This window comes from Lichenostomus cassidix, chromosome 3, assembly GCF_008360975.1.
Source record: "Lichenostomus cassidix isolate B80296 chromosome 3, HeHo_3.0, whole genome shotgun sequence".
Classification (NCBI taxonomy): Eukaryota; Metazoa; Chordata; class Aves; order Passeriformes; family Meliphagidae; genus Lichenostomus; species Lichenostomus cassidix.
Genome location: NC_139483.1, coordinates 41,748,157 through 41,763,952, shown reverse-complemented (window position 1 = coordinate 41,763,952; position 15,796 = coordinate 41,748,157). Strand labels below are relative to the sequence as shown.

At 38.2% G+C, this 15,796-nt stretch overlaps 1 protein-coding gene across 5 annotated transcripts in view; it reads right to left on the bottom strand.

The window, feature by feature from the left end:
• Positions 1 to 15,796, bottom strand: part of DISC1 (DISC1 scaffold protein) — a 188,545-nt gene that overhangs the window by 40,363 nt on the left and 132,386 nt on the right. For all 5 annotated transcript variants that reach the window (XR_014850833.1, XM_085055473.1, XM_085055476.1 and 2 more), the window contains one exon: positions 374 to 434. Coding sequence is in view for 4 of the 5 variants with exons in the window: in XM_085055473.1 (XP_084911599.1) it covers positions 374 to 434 (61 nt within the window). In the remaining variant the exon portion in view is untranslated. The remainder of the gene's footprint in view (positions 1 to 373; positions 435 to 15,796) is intronic.

Below are 15,796 nucleotides of genomic sequence, written 5' to 3'. Positions count from 1 at the left end.
ATTACTTGCCAAAGTTGCCCAGAATTCTGGTAAGGGATTCCTTGACCCTACTCAGAGTTGGGTTTTGCATAGGAGCAGAAGGGTGATTTTTTTTAACCAGCTGTCATATCCCCAATGCTTTGAGGTTTCTGGCTGGACCACCACAGCTCCAGAGCAGTCCTGTGCACTGGAGAACACAGTGATTCTTTCTCATACCTGGCTTTGCCAGGCTGCTGAACACAGATGAACAGAGCTCTTAACACACACAGGATTTCCTGCATGGAACCATTTTTGGCATTACTCTAATGCAAGTTTCTTAACACTTTTATGCTTATCAATGCTGCATGTACAAACATTTTTAAGATTTCAAAGGTTTTCTTGATATCATCCTTACCTATGTAGTTTATCCTCCAGAATCTGCATATACTTCTCAGCATTTTCTTTTACAGTGGTCACTGCAAAATAAAGGTCAAAGTTAGGTAATGGCATAGCTGTACAGTTTTGTGTGGGCTTTCTTTTTTAAACCAACTAATCTCTTACCCACATATTTTACACATATCAGGAATAAGAATTTCATTAATCTTTTTCTCATTCAAATTACAGTGTGGGTGTCTTCTCCCTTTTTTTCTTGAAAGTCTATTGTATCTATATTATAATAATAGATCTATAACGAATGCATTAACCTCTTGGTTATGCCAGAAAAATGGTGAGACTAGCAAAGGCACAGTTTGTAGAAGTGTCCCCTTGACAAAATAAAAAACAAGGACAAAAACAACAGCCAAAAAACCATCATCTTCACAAAAAAAGAAATATTATCCACACAGCTAGGTCCTCCTCTTTACCTCTAGAAGAAGTAAGCAAGACTAACAAATGCATCGGTTCACACGGAAGGGTTCTTTAAATGGTTATCAATCTTGCATCAAACTTTTTCTGATAAAACAAAAACACTATAGAATGGAAAGAAATACCACTTAAGATCACTGTGAAATTTAGTTTGGGGTTTTTGTGGTTTGGTGTCTGGGGGGATAGCTGTGTGTTTATTTTTAAAGTTCAGACCTAGATAATGTCTGAGTCCCTATAACATCCTGACCCAGAAGACACTCCGAAAGACTACTTATCATAACACACAACAATAAAGCTGTTCTTTTGAATGACCATTGGTACTCCATCAATGGTACCAATGGGGAGAAGGTAAACATGTTTCAGGAAAAGGGAGGCTTTTACATAATAACCATTTTCACATTATGACAACCCTTTTTCCTCGCCCTAACAGCTGCTTGCCAAGTCCAAGTCTAGTACGACTGTTAATCAGTTGGTCTCTTTTAAAGTCTTAATTTGCTGTACATCAGATTTCTATTTTATATGAAGATGCATCCTACAGAGCATCCCTGTTTTCATGGGCAGAACTTGCTACATGGATCAGGTATCCTGTGACTTTACCCACCCATCTCCCCTATCTTCCTTACAATACGTTATCTCCAAGCGCAGCTTACACACATCAACTGCTTCCCATTTTCCCCTTTTCTGTTTGTTGGGATTTTTCCTTCACAAAATAGAATGTCACACACTAAAGCCTAACCTGAAAACTCAGCATTAGCCAAATCAGCTGTTCACACACACACACACTCAGGAGTTCACTGAGGTAATAGCATTAGCAGCAAGCATCAGGGTCAGTGTAACACTGACTGCCTGCAGAAGGTGGTGCTCACCAGGTCACGCAGCAGTCACACATCCCTGAAGTTGTCTGCAATGCAATAGCAAGTATGGGACAGAAACATTGTGCAAAGTTGATTTACGTTTTGGTTGGGGGTTTTTTGTTTTATTTTGCTTATTTTATGAGTTTATTGGATTAGCAAACAAACAAGCCAACCAAACAACAGAAAGACCTGAAACGAACAAAAAACCCAAACCCACCACAGCCCCAGTAGTCTGGAAGTAGAACTCTGAAATATTATATTGTACATAGATGACTACATTAGTTTAAACATTCACAGGCCCAACTAATCATTAGAAGAGTGCTGGTGGATGTTATGCAAAAGGGTTTATAAGGATTTCTGCAATGGCACTAGAGACTAAATAACTTTCCCTAGCTTGTAGTAGTTCTGTAACTACAGAGCTTAGTAAAAGTGCAGTTTCCTTACCATGCTTTTATTCCTACACTTCCTGCAGAACTGCAGAGAGCCTGTAAGACTCCAAGTCTTCCTTTAATGACACACTACAGCTTTATATAAATGGCCACCACTTCTTCCAAACTCCCTATCCATCAATCCCCAAATGTGCTGACCTGAGGCCCAGTGCATGCTTTGATAGCAAATAGCTTCAAGGTGCACGGGTGCTGTACTTCCCCTTCTCTTGCCATTGTCACAGTGTCCTTCAACATGAGCTGTAACAACTCAGGGGCTTATTCTTTTAGATAATAAAGTCAGCAGATATTATTAATTTTTGGAGAGGGATGAGAAGAGGTGGGGAATCTGTTTCACACTCACTTTGTTTCTAACCGATATAGTGACTTCTTACGTTACATGAAAGATAAACCTTGCTTTCAATTTCTCCTGCTGTGCTTGTCACTTTTTAATTGGGTTTGATCTGATAGAGTAATTCACACTTTCACAGTTCAGTCCTGCCCCTACACGCAATTTTACAATGCCCTTGAAGCACACAGCTTAATATATCAGCATTATTCAATGACAAAAAGTAATGGACAAGAATACACCACTAGTCAAAAGTAGGTCAGCAAAAAGCTAACACTCATTTGGAAATCACCTCACATCACTACACCCTACTCTCTACTGTCAAACGTTTTAACTACATTAAAAGAAATGCAAACTTTGCTGCTGAAAGAGAAAGCTCCCCAGACTAGCTTTGTCTCCTTGCCTTCTTTTCTGTGTAATTGGAAAAGCTGTGACCTGGAGATTTTGCTGGAAGGAAAACACACCTTAAAATCTGATTAAGGTTACTTCCCTTGCAACAAACTGCAGACAGCACTGTAACAAATACAGAATACTTCCAGCTTTTTAGATCATCCATTGAAAAAGAAGACAAGCAACAGATTAGCAGATTTTTTGTTCTAATTCAATGAATCTATTCACCATCACTTCAAAGCAAAAAAATGCATACAGGAGACTGTGTGTGCCTTCAATCTGGCCAAGAAAGTGCTAGATGACAGAGAAAGAAAAGATATAATAGTTTATGAGATTCTTTTCTGCATGCCAAATGGTTTATTTTTATATTTAAGTGAATGGGGTTGCCTTTTCCATCAGTTTTCTGGGGATTCACACGTTTCGCTTATATTGGCCTTGAGGGGAGTTATTAAAATAAAAAAGTATAAATTCTCGATTAAAATAAAGAAGTATAAATACTCACAGAAGATCAGACACCAGGTTATTTGCTAAGACTAAAAATAAACTTTTCTTGTGAGGTCTTAATTTTTAAGAAGTGCGTAAGCATTTCTTTCCCTTACTTAATCTTAAATTTTTCTTCCTCCTTACAACAGCAACGTCCAGTCTTGGAAGCAGTCCTGGTCAGACAGAACAGAGGAACAGCAGTGAGCTCCTGTGGTGGCCTTTCAGTTGCTGCAGAAGGTAAATCTGCCATTTTAGAAGCTGCATAAATATCATTCAACAATTAACCTACATAGTGTTCTTTTAAAATAACACCACTTGTCACTTCTCATCTGAAAGCAGCCCCAGTGAGGTAATGCTATTTCTATTATTTACAATGATTATTAGAGCCTGCACATGAAAGTGTATCATCACTTTTATTCTTTGGTCTCTTATTCTTTGGTCCTCAAAAATTTAATTTAAAAATACCTATGGACTATGATATATGCTTTGGATTCTGTGATCAATATTTTCTAAAACTTCATAAAAAACCTGAGTATCTGACTGGAGACACCTTGAACCTAGAGTTCATATGTGCTCCAGATGTGCATGCTTGGCAACTCAGAAGAATAAGTCTTTAAAATTGAATAAGGGGCTTAAAAAAATGGTAGTCAATATCACAGGTAGTTTTCACAGGTCAGTAGTTCTCCACCAGACAAGTAATCCACTGAGCCCCAGAGATACAAAGTCCAAAGTAAATTTTTTGCCTTCCATCCTAAAAATTATTATTTCTTTTTTTTTATTATTTTACTTTTTCTTTTTACCTTTTTTTTTTTAATACATAGATAGTGTGAATTAATAATGACACACATTTTTACACAAAATTAAAGACTGGAAGACCTGCAATGGCTCCTAGATCAACACCCACCATGAAAAGAACGACCAGACATTACCTGCCTGCATGACAAGCCTGACGCCTACAAAATTAGCCTTTCTGATCCACAAGCATTATGTGCCTTCTCAAATATTTTACTAGTAAGGTAGAACAAAACTCCCACTGGCTTCAATGAGATTTTTTCCTGGCTTAAGGATCTAGATGAGATTTGCCTCTTAAGAAGGACATAAAAGTAAAAATAACTGCAAGGACATGCTTTGATGCACCTGGGGCAAACTCTGAGGACAGAACCAGGTGTGAACAAGGCTGACATGTTGCTTGCCCTGTCTCTATTTTTTAAATGTAGAAATTGTTATTAATGCTAAGAGAAAAGTGAATGGAGAAAATGATTCTAAGAAAATGATTCTGATCCTTTCTGTCATGGAAGACAGACTACATTAATGTGTGAAATTGGGGTCTGAAAAACTGAAGAATGGCTTTGATATATTTAAAGGTTCACTTGAAAAGTGAGTCAAACTTCAGAGATGACATCTCAGCTGCCCATCTACATGTCAAGATGATTCATCAAGCCTCAGGAACATGATTTTGGATTACAGAATGGTAAGGAATTTTGCATCCTGCAGACAGACAGGGGAAAACCCCAAAGAACAAGCTCTCTGTGAAGAACAATGGCCTCTCTCCAGTGCATTGTTCCCAAGGAACTCTAGTAGAAAGAACAGAAAAGGCCAGGATTAAATGGACAAAAATAAGTGCCTTATTTAAAAAGTGCAAAAGGCAAGCAAAAAAGGCAAAACAAAAAGGCAAACAAAATTCTGTGCTGGTTCCCTGTCTTCCAGTAATGAAGTACGTACTGAGATATGTAGTTACTACCTGTCTCTTCCAGTAATTGTGTTTTGTTCTAAGACATGTGCTAATCCTCTAAATATCATTGCAGAACAACACAAGATCAGCCTGAGGAAATTATTGCCACCAGAGATGAAGTGGCCAAAATTGAGGAGTCCAAATGGACTGGCTATTCCGCAATTAGAAACACTATGTAAAGGTGAACTGGAAACACAAAAATCTACACTGAACATCTAAGAAATTAAAGCCAGACATTTAAAGACACAACCCAATCTTACTTGATAGAGTTGAAAATACTCTCTGCCTAATTGGAGATGATTCCATCACTCAATCATAAGGTTTTTCCCTCCTTCTGTAAACAGCTAGCCTGGAGAACAGGATACAGTCCTGCCACACAAATGAAAAGCTGTGCTTTGCAGTGGCATACTGTGGCAGGCAGTTCAGGAACAGCAGCTCTGCTGGAACTGAAACCTGTGAATGTATCATGATAAAATCAACATTACCAAATCACCCAGCAGTTGCTGCAGACTCTTCTCCATCCAGAGGGACTGAGACCTGTGAATGCAGCAAAGCTGAACTATGCAGGGCTGCTAGAAAGTCACAGTCCCTCTGGATAGAGAAGAGTCTGCAGCAACTGCTGGGTGATTTGGCAATGTTGATTTTATCATAATCCCATCCCAGAAGAGAACAGGGGCCTTTCAGGGATCCATTGTCAAATGACACTCCACTGCTTTCAGAGCTCTCAGAGGGATGCAGCATGTTGTATCTTGTCCATATGAAGATTTCCATCAGCATCACTTGCCTCTCCAGCACTAAGCAGTGCTCTGACACCACAGGGCAACTCTTCTGATATATAGAAGCAAACAATTAAAGGTTCCGTTTGGAGCATCCCTGCCTTAAAATACTTTGCTCACTCTTACATTTAAAACCTTTTATACTTCTACTTTATACCCTCTAACTTTGGAAAAATACGAGAAGTAATAAAAATATATGAAGAGTAATAGAGAAATAGAAAATTGGCAGAACACAGGACAGCATAGCATTTTTCCCCTAATGCTACACTGAAACAGGAAAAGACTGAAAGTACAGTGTGAAAAACTTGCCTTCCTCAGGAAGTTCCCTTTGGAGTTGTGGATACAGAAGGTCTACTGTTCAATTTCTACCAAACACGTTGGTACATCCTGAACAGGAGGAAGCATAGTTTAACCTCTACACATGCTGGGAATGGGTGGGCACTGCAAGCCCAGGAGAACCAGCTTCCTCTCTCTAGGAGATCACATAAAGGCCAAGTACCAGCTCATTTGGAAAGATGGCAGTATTTTACACATAGAAGAAGAAGGCAAAGAAAATGCTCCTTCTGCTTGTGTCAAAGTTCTCAACATATTTACAGATGGCTTAATTTGTAGACCTTGCTGCAACAATGATTATGAGCCTGCAATAAGACAAGTGGCACCTTGCCTTTGACGTAAAAAATTACAGCTAAACATAGATAGCATACAGAAAATACTGATTTTAACAGAGAAGCCACATTCTGCTCTCAAGTTATATGTCAGGGCAGATATAAGTTATGGAAAATCTCAGAATGAACAGAAGTTTGACAAAGAAATAAAAAACAGAAAATAGATCTTACAGAGAGAAATGACAGGAGGTGCCAGCAGCTCTGCCTGTAACAACTGACAATTCTGTCTCTGAACAAGGCATAAAAGTTTTGCAGAGGTGACAGGGAGCAGGGGAAAACCACCCTGCATAAAAAGGCACATTTGAGAACCAGACATTCTCAGAATCTGCCTCCTGAACCTTCTTTGTTGTATGCAGTACTTTTCATCCAAAGAGACAGGTGACTCTTCAAGTTCTGTGATGATTAAATTGCCTAAATTCAAGAGAATTACCATACTTTCATATGGCTTCTGAGTTTCTTTCAAATTTCTGTAAAATCTGTCAAACCTGACATAGGGATTCCTTCCATGCTACGTGTGGGAGACAGCAGGCAGAAGGAGGCAAATTACTTTCAGTAAATAATTTACCTTAAAAAAAAAAATCGGCTGGAATTTTACAGTTTTATTAAGCAGTATCAAACAAGGGTACTGATTCTAAACTACAGGGTGATAGGTGAGATGTTGGCCCAGCAGTCACCAGAGCACATAACTACATGACAAAAGACCTGCCCTGATACTTTAAGAGACTATATAAAGTGTTGGGAGAGTTACAAAGCAAATAGCACCAGACCACCCACCTGTCCAGCCTCAGGTCTGGAAGCAGCCTCCTGGCCTTCCAGCTTCTCCCCTGAAGTACCCACAGGCTAGGTACAGATCCCCTATCATAGGTTTGGTTACTTTTCCACAAATTATTCAAAAGCCACAAATTATTGGAGTGCACCAAATGGAATTTTAAATTGGCTGCAGAAAGCCAGGGAGGAAACCATTCCTACTTCATGTGTTTAGTACTGGATGACAACATTCTCTCTGCAAGGAAATCTGAGCTCAAACCAAGCTCTCTCTCTGCTTTACACTGCTGACATATATAAGCAAACTTGCCCCAGAAAGGTTTTCTTCATTGCAGACAGGTTTGACTTTATTTAAAATTAGAGAGGATGTAGATCCATGCACAATTTCTAGCTCCAGAGTGACTGTGCAGTACCACTTCTCGAAGAATACTGGAGATCTTCACTGACAACATCCTTGGGGGATGGAAGCTCCTGAATTCTATGGGAAAGTGAGGGTTGAGTTTTCCTCTCCCATTCCATCACATGGATAGGGGCAGCCTGTTTTGCTTGCTTCTCTGCAGCCACCAGAATCATTGTTTACACTTTGTTACACAACACCCTATTAATCTACATTAATATTGAAAGTACCATCTCTTTTCCAAAAACCATGAGAAAGGAATGGAGAATGAAAGGAAACCTATCTCCCTTCCATTCTTTACTAAGCAGCAGGGAAGAAACTAAGGGGAAGGCAGATGTATCAGAGAGAAATGTGCTTACATTTTCTCTTACCTGATTTTCCTCTCTGCCTGTTTGCTACCTACTACCTCGATCCTCTACAGACCATCTGTTCAGCCCCCCTACTCTAAAAAAAAAAAAAAATTCTTTTTTTCCCTTTCTCCTTACAAAGCAAAGTCTGAACATCAAGGAGAACCATGTGTCCATCTTGCCCTCTGTAGATTGTCAGCAGTCACAAGACATCATCTGGAAATCATTACACACCCAAACAAGGCAACCAGACTCAACATGTGCAAAGGCACTAGAAGAGTTCAAACTTGTTACTTGAATTGCCACAAGTTTTTCCTGGAAGTAAGATTTATTTTAACACTGTTAGATAAGATAAAAAGACCCAGAATGAGCCCTTTATATAGCTATCCAAGACAAACAACAGAGAACAATTAAGGCTTTATGCATGGGCTAAGCTCCATGACAATTACTGACAACACCTAATGCCTAAGTTATGAAAAGCAGGAACAGGTCAAACATTTTTGTCTGAAGAGAAAAATTAGAAAATAAGTGAAATCACAATTAAATTTTGGGCTTAAGAGGATACTATACAGCTAATACTGATGATCCATAGACCACTGGACACGCCACAGTCATTCAACAACATCAGGGCTTCTAAAATACACAGTAGCTGGTTTCAGGTGACTGTTCCGCTGAACTTTCAAGTATTCAGTATTATACCTAATGTTTTAGTACCTAAATTGCAATTAAAAAATTATATTAAATTACTAACCCACTTTGGCTTTTTAATTTAAGGTCACAAAGGAAAGATGACCAAAGATTTCTCTGAATCACTCTAATATCTCCAGAATTTTTTTCTTAAAAGGACTCTGCAAAATTTCATGCTACTTTTAACATTGCTAATTATTTTTTTCCCATCTCAACATGCTTGGTAGTAACGCCATATAGATTAGCAAGAACCCAGGCACATACAGAAAGACAGCCCTTAGTCAGAGGATAAAATATATTTTTACTTCAACAAACACAATTATTTAATGCAAAAACTTTTTGTGTTCAAAACTTCTTTATGGAACAAAAACACATCACTGTAGTAAAGCAAAAAAATATTAAAAAATAAAAAAATTTAAAGTGGAATATGCTCCCAAATGCTGCTGCAGAATCTGGTTACTAAAAGAGATTAAAGGGAGAGTGGCACACAAGCATAAGAGCTTTGAAAAGCAACAAAAAAGGAGAAAAAAGTGTTAAAAAAGCTAATGCTATCGATGACAAAGGAAAATCACAAACATTTATCTTCACAGTAGAACAAATTGCTACTAAGACATCAGTCTTCAGATAATTTTAAAGAAAGCAAAGCGGAGCTCAAAGGTATATACTGAAGGTTAGAAGTAATACAAATTGCAATAGCATTGAGAAAGAATATTCAGCATTGCAAGCTATTTTTTAACAACCTTGAAACTACATCAAATAAAGCCTTGGTACTTCCTGTACCAAGGCTTACAAACGATACCTGCATATAGCACTAGCTTACATTTTTGTACTGCTGTTCTCTCCAAGGATCTAGAAGAGCTCTTCAAACTTCAGACAAGCAGAAATTTCTTTTTTGAAAAATGGCTGACAGTGAGCCCATGATACAGAGAAGCAGTGTCCCACATACACTGAAGTTTTCAGAAACGCTTTGTAATTGACTTGATCACTGTTGGCTATACCAGGCATCCTTTCTGCAATGCAACCACAGGGCTTCCAAACAAGAAAAAATGTGAAGCTGCCCAGCAGAAAGGGTGAGCAGAGCCTGTTCTGAAGCCATTTCAGGGACAAGGGAGTTTTAATATACCACTTTCCTTAATCCCTAATAATCTTTGCCCTAGCTGCTTCCTCCTGGCATTATGCAACCTGCACATAACTGCGTATGACTTCCATTAAACCCACAAGTAATATTTGGCCATACCTGACATATCAATGTAAACATGATGCTTTTGACCATGAACATGCAGTGATGTCTTAAAAACCTCTCTGCTCCTCACATACAAAGCTGGGGCAGAGATTTACACAATGTAATTGGGAGAATTACTGCAACTGAACAAAACAGATGTACCTACAAGAATGTATGTGCACTAAGTGCTTCTACTAATCCTGAGCACCCAAAAGGGCAGAGTCACAGACACAAGGGCACACTGTTGAGTGGACAGACGTTTTTTGAGCTGCATTCAAGACATGGTCATTAATTGAATTGCCTGACTTAAAAATGCTCCTTAAACTATAAATTCTTTGTTAGTTTTCTTATTAACTTCTTAGTGCAAAACTCTACTACAGAAGAGCTCTTGAAAGCAACAGCTTTAATATCTCTAAGTTAAGGTGGCCACAATGAAGGCTTAAGATTTCCCATAGAGTGATAAAGTGCACTTTATAAGTGAGTTGTACACACCACTTTACACTGCATAATAAAAAAGGGATTCCAATGACATTCCAATAGAAGATAAACTCCAGTAATCACAGATTACCATGTCATCTTCACTAGTGCTACTCTCTCTTTCATATCTTTTTTCCCTGATACCCTCTTCTGTCACCAGAGCCAGACACAAATCTGCATCTTCCCCATATCTTGCCTGACAAATGATAAAATATCTAGAGCTCCCTGTAACCTTTTGGTTTTGATTTATTTCTTTTTTTTCAAAACAGACAATTCATATTTAGCTTAGAGTTTTACTAACTCAAAATCTCTTTCTAGATTGAAGCAGACAGTTTCAGCATCAACAGAAAATCTTTTATTTGAATTAAACACTAAGACCTCTATTTATGTACTGTCCATAAAAGAAAGAAATTTAAGACCTTGCCCTTCATATTGAGTCTCTGCAGTGCTATATTGTAAGTAGGATGAGTGAACTCATTCTTCAAAGCAGGAAAATGCTTTAATGCAGTAGCCTTTAAAAAAAATCCCTGAAAATAACAGTTTCTGGTGAAACTGACACTTTTTCTTGACTTTTGACTATGATTCTCCTTTTCATACATTTTGTTTGCCCTGTGACCCAAGCTGTCTTCTTCCCTCACTCCTAAGTCTGTTCTGTTCGTGTCTCATTTTCTCCTCCATTCTTCTTTCCAGGTTTCCATTCTGCCTTTCAAATTCCTCTTTTTCAGATTTTGTCAGCTTTGCTCTTTCACTTAAGCTGTAAATCATTCAATACCACAGGGAATTTCACTTCTGGTTTTGATCTCCATACCAGACTTATACTGTTTAAGCCATTTCTAGAAAAGAAAACTTTTAAGTACAAGCTAGCAAGGATTTTGTGGACACTTTACTGATCATTCTCATGATGTTGAAACAACTTCCCAATGGCTGATGAAGACTCTTTTACAGTAGCTTAATTGAACATTTTCTAATATCAAATGTTCTTTCGGTACAATTTCACATGCTTAGTTGATGTAATCTGCATGACCTAAATTATTTTTCAAGTGTCACCTTGAAAAGGAAAGTTTTAATTTCTTAAGTTTTGAAGACATAGGGCAGAAATTCAATTCTGGTAAAAATCATGGCCCACATTTTCAGAACATCCCAACACCTACAGCAAAAATAGCATTATGAAGCTATTCCAAAATGTACAGAATTGGGATTTTATGCGTCCTCTCTTAACCTTCTCACTAAGGTGCAAGAGCAGCAATAACTTCTTCTGGACACTCTCAGGACAAATTAATCAGCTCTACAGACAACATCCATTAATTTCTCATCACCCCTTCACGGAAAAGGTGGACAGGCAGATGGAATTGTCCCCCACCTGGACCACAACAAATCACTGCGACACCTAAGCAATACAATTTTTTACCAATCCCACAGCCTAAACAGAAAGAAGATGACTCGGGTTTCCTGCTCAGGTATCCAGTCTAATTATTGGGCAGTTAAGAACTTAAGAGAGACAGTCTGCCCAGAAACACACTGGAGTAGTGCCAAAGAGAGAAGTGGAAGGAGTCAAACAGGAAAAAAAGACATAATGAAGAGCAGGCTGAAAGGTGCTGCTGAAGAACTGAGCCCAAGGGAAATTGTTGGTGTGAGCTGGTCTGCAGCAGCCAGGCAGATTACAGCCCACTTTCTAGGGCACTTTGTTCAAGTCTGAATAGAGCCAAGTGCTAAAGTTCAGTACCTGGGAGAGTAATTTTTCAATTGAGCTGCTGCCTCTTTGCCTGGCTGACGGACTAATATGTCAGTTGAACAATTAGAGTGGTCTTTCTGTCGTCTTCCCTTGCAATTCAATTCTAAACATTGGGACAAACTGCCCACCATCTAATAGAAGTGGACTTGTACCAGCCTGCATGTTTATGCCAAGTTGAGAAACATTCAACAGTTTTCTCAACTTTAAGGTCCCACATAGATTTTGCTGCAAACACCAGGTCAAGTTGTAGAAATGAGAAATGCTCACACAGCAAAAGCTTCCACAGTGTTGGATTGCAAGAGGCTTTTTCAAAGCGCTGTTTGTGCATTTTAGCCGTGAAACTTCCAGGGATATCAGTAGGAGTCACACAGCTAAATCCCTAAGCAACACTTTTGGAAGATGACTTATATTTAAAGAAGGATTAGAAGAAAATACTTCTTAAGCCATTTTCCATGTAACATTATCAGTCTAAAACTTGGAGAAATATGGAATCATTTGAGGGAAATACATGATTCACTGGGTATCAATTTTTCCATCCAATTAAGTTGGGCAGCTACACTGAGTATTTAACACACACCCTTACTTCCCCCTCCATTTCCACAGAGTGCATATATTAAACACAAGTTAAGACTTCTGGGTTTTCAACTTTGTTGATTTTACATTCCTTCTGGGATTTAAAGTACTACTTTGTTTAATTATTTTTCCTCTGCTCATCCACAGTATTGAATGACAGTAATAATGAACTCAGAATCATTGTACAAATCCCAGTAGGAACCATTCATAGTTTGCTAATAGGACATTATATTTGCATTACCAAGTTCAGTTCAAAGCACGTTGTGTAAATTAGCTCTGAGGGTTACTACCATGAATCTAAAACCAGAACATCAGGTCAATTAGCACAGCTCCAAAGCACAGTATTTTGGGTGAAAACATAAGGGGTATGATTAAAATCCTAGGAAATCCTCTTCTTGGGCTAAATGCCTCTCAAAAGATACCTGGTTTCACTTCTGGGAGAAACCATAGTGCCTCAGCTCACATCAGTGTAGCCTAATGCCAGTAACCCTGATGCCTGATAAGAACTACTGACCTGTTCTAAAGGAGGGACAAAATTAACACCCAGGAGGTGTGGAAATCCTCAGAACCCAGAGAACTCAGAGACATTTTCTTTCCCATCCAAATTAAAAGAACAGGTGAGTATGAGGAAGACATGGAGGATGTGTGCATGTAACATAGAATATATTGCTTGCATTAAAATGCAGCTAACACACAAAAGATACTCAGTTTCCTCCACAGAGACAAACCCAGGAGTCACCAACCCACAGCCAGAGGCTAAAAAGTCACATTTTAATAATGCTGAAATGAGGCCCACAACAAATTAAGGCAAGAAATTCCCAGTAATAAATACTGTAGGATTGTTTACTTTTAGGGCAGACAGCATACATATATATACATATACACACACACAAATATGGAAGTAATTAATGAACTTTAGGAACTTCAGAGACCACATAGCACCTTTGGATAAACTGCTGGAACAGAAGCATCCAGACACAACAGGAAAAGAGGTATCCTAATTAAGTTCTACCTCAGGACTACAACTCTGATGAAGCCAGAAGGTGTCACTTAAAACATAAAAAAAAAGGGCCAATTGATATTGTTCTGGTCAAGTCTGTTAATTGGTCTTAGCTCCTACAGTCAATTCAGGTCAGTCTCATCGAGATCAAGTCAGCACAGTACATGGGTTATACCTCTGCCCAGCTAAAGATGATCTTAAGATTCATTCCTTGGATCATTTTGTGGCTAATCTGAAATTTTACAGTAACTGCCTTAAAAGGCTGCTTATTCTATAAATGTTAACACATAGTACAACCAATGTTCTCTGCAGAAACATACTTGAAATAACAGTTAGGAAATGTCAAAATTATTTCACCTTAAAACAAATTCCAGGGTTTCAGATTACATAATAGAAATTATTCCATGGACAGGCTTTATAGTCAACTGAATAAAAATAGTCATTCCTCACAAAAATAAATTCCTCACAAACTCAATAGTCATTCCTCACAAAGATAGCTAGAGCTGGCACACAGAGGGGTATTTCATCATTAATAAGTCTTTAATTCATTAGGTAACAGCCTAACAGATCTACGGGGGCTGAACTAACCAAAGCTTCTCACAAGACCTGAAAGAAATTACGGTGATATATATCGGTCCAGGTAGAAAGGTATAAAAGAAAGATACTGGGAAACAAATTCAGATGTTTGAGTCAAGTAACTCCACAAAATACTTTTGGGTCCATGTGTATGACCAGCTAAATAGCTGTAACCTCCTGGTGGAAGTGGTGAGAATGAGAGGATTTGCCCATGTGAGAAAACAGCACACAAATACATAACAGATTCCACCCTAGCTGCAATGCAAACTGATGTGTGAAACAGCAAACGGGCTTTTCTGAATTATAAATAGCTGGCAAGGACTTACAAATACTCAGCTGGGTGAAAAATACTTTATATGGAAGACAGTAACACATGAAAGATCAGAAAGCATACGTAAATTGAAATAAGATGACTATATTGTCAGAACACAAACAAACAAAAGGCATATTTTGGAAAGTAAGCACTATAAAATGCTTACTATGGCATAACAACTCAGCAACAAAGAGAGATGTGCTAGAGTGCCCAGAGAAGTAAAAGACATTTGGTACAATAAGTGCTTCTGAAACTAGGTAGAGTAATACAAATAAATTGGCTGCTTATTGTATAACTATTTAGTAGCACAGGAAGGCTCAGATTAGCCTTAGGAGTCTTAAATTACAAGCACAAATGAATTTGCAGGGGTAGGGAAGCAATATGTTACTGCAAGATTCAAAAGGATCTACTATGAAGAAAATTCTCTCTTTAAAGGACTATTCAGCTGAATTTGAATTCTCCATTTTTTTTCATTGTTTTCTTTCTTTATTTCAGTTACAACTGTTCTTTTCAATTTGCTGCTCTTTTCCATTGGGTTCTTGATGGCTACTGTTTCTTCCATCACTTTTTATAACCATTACAGAGGCAGAGAAACTGTCAAATACTTTGTTCTGAAGAATTAAAAAAAGAAAAACAACAAAATTTTCTGTCATTCTGCCTTTCTATATCCACACAGAGACATAAATTAGAAGTTCCCTTTAACATACACAGACTCACAACGCATCTGAATTTGCACCAGACTTCTAGGTGCATCCACACAGGGTTAAGGCAAACAAGAGGGGCGAAATAAAGCTCATGTCTGCTTTCTCTGTGTTTAACATAACACTGTCAGTCTGCTATCATGTCCCTAATGAGTGGTGTAACTCTTGTTCTTAATTGTGCATTATTCCAATTTTCAGCATTTTTAAAACCAAATTATCTAAAGAGAAAGGAGATGTCCAAAGGGGAATCATACCCTAAGAAAATGCACTTGAGTAGCAGCAATTAAATACTCACTTTCTAAAAAGTTGTGAGGCAGAATTGCTTAATAATGATTCATTTCAAATGAACCCAGAGAAACTCAAATTTTTAATAACTTTATTCTCCTTGGTCTTCCCCAGAAGATATTTAAACAGGGCACAAGACTGCAATCAGCAGCAGGAAGCAAGTATTGCTTTACTGAAGCAAAACGGAGCATGTCAGCATAGGAAAATACAGCTGCCTACCTTGAT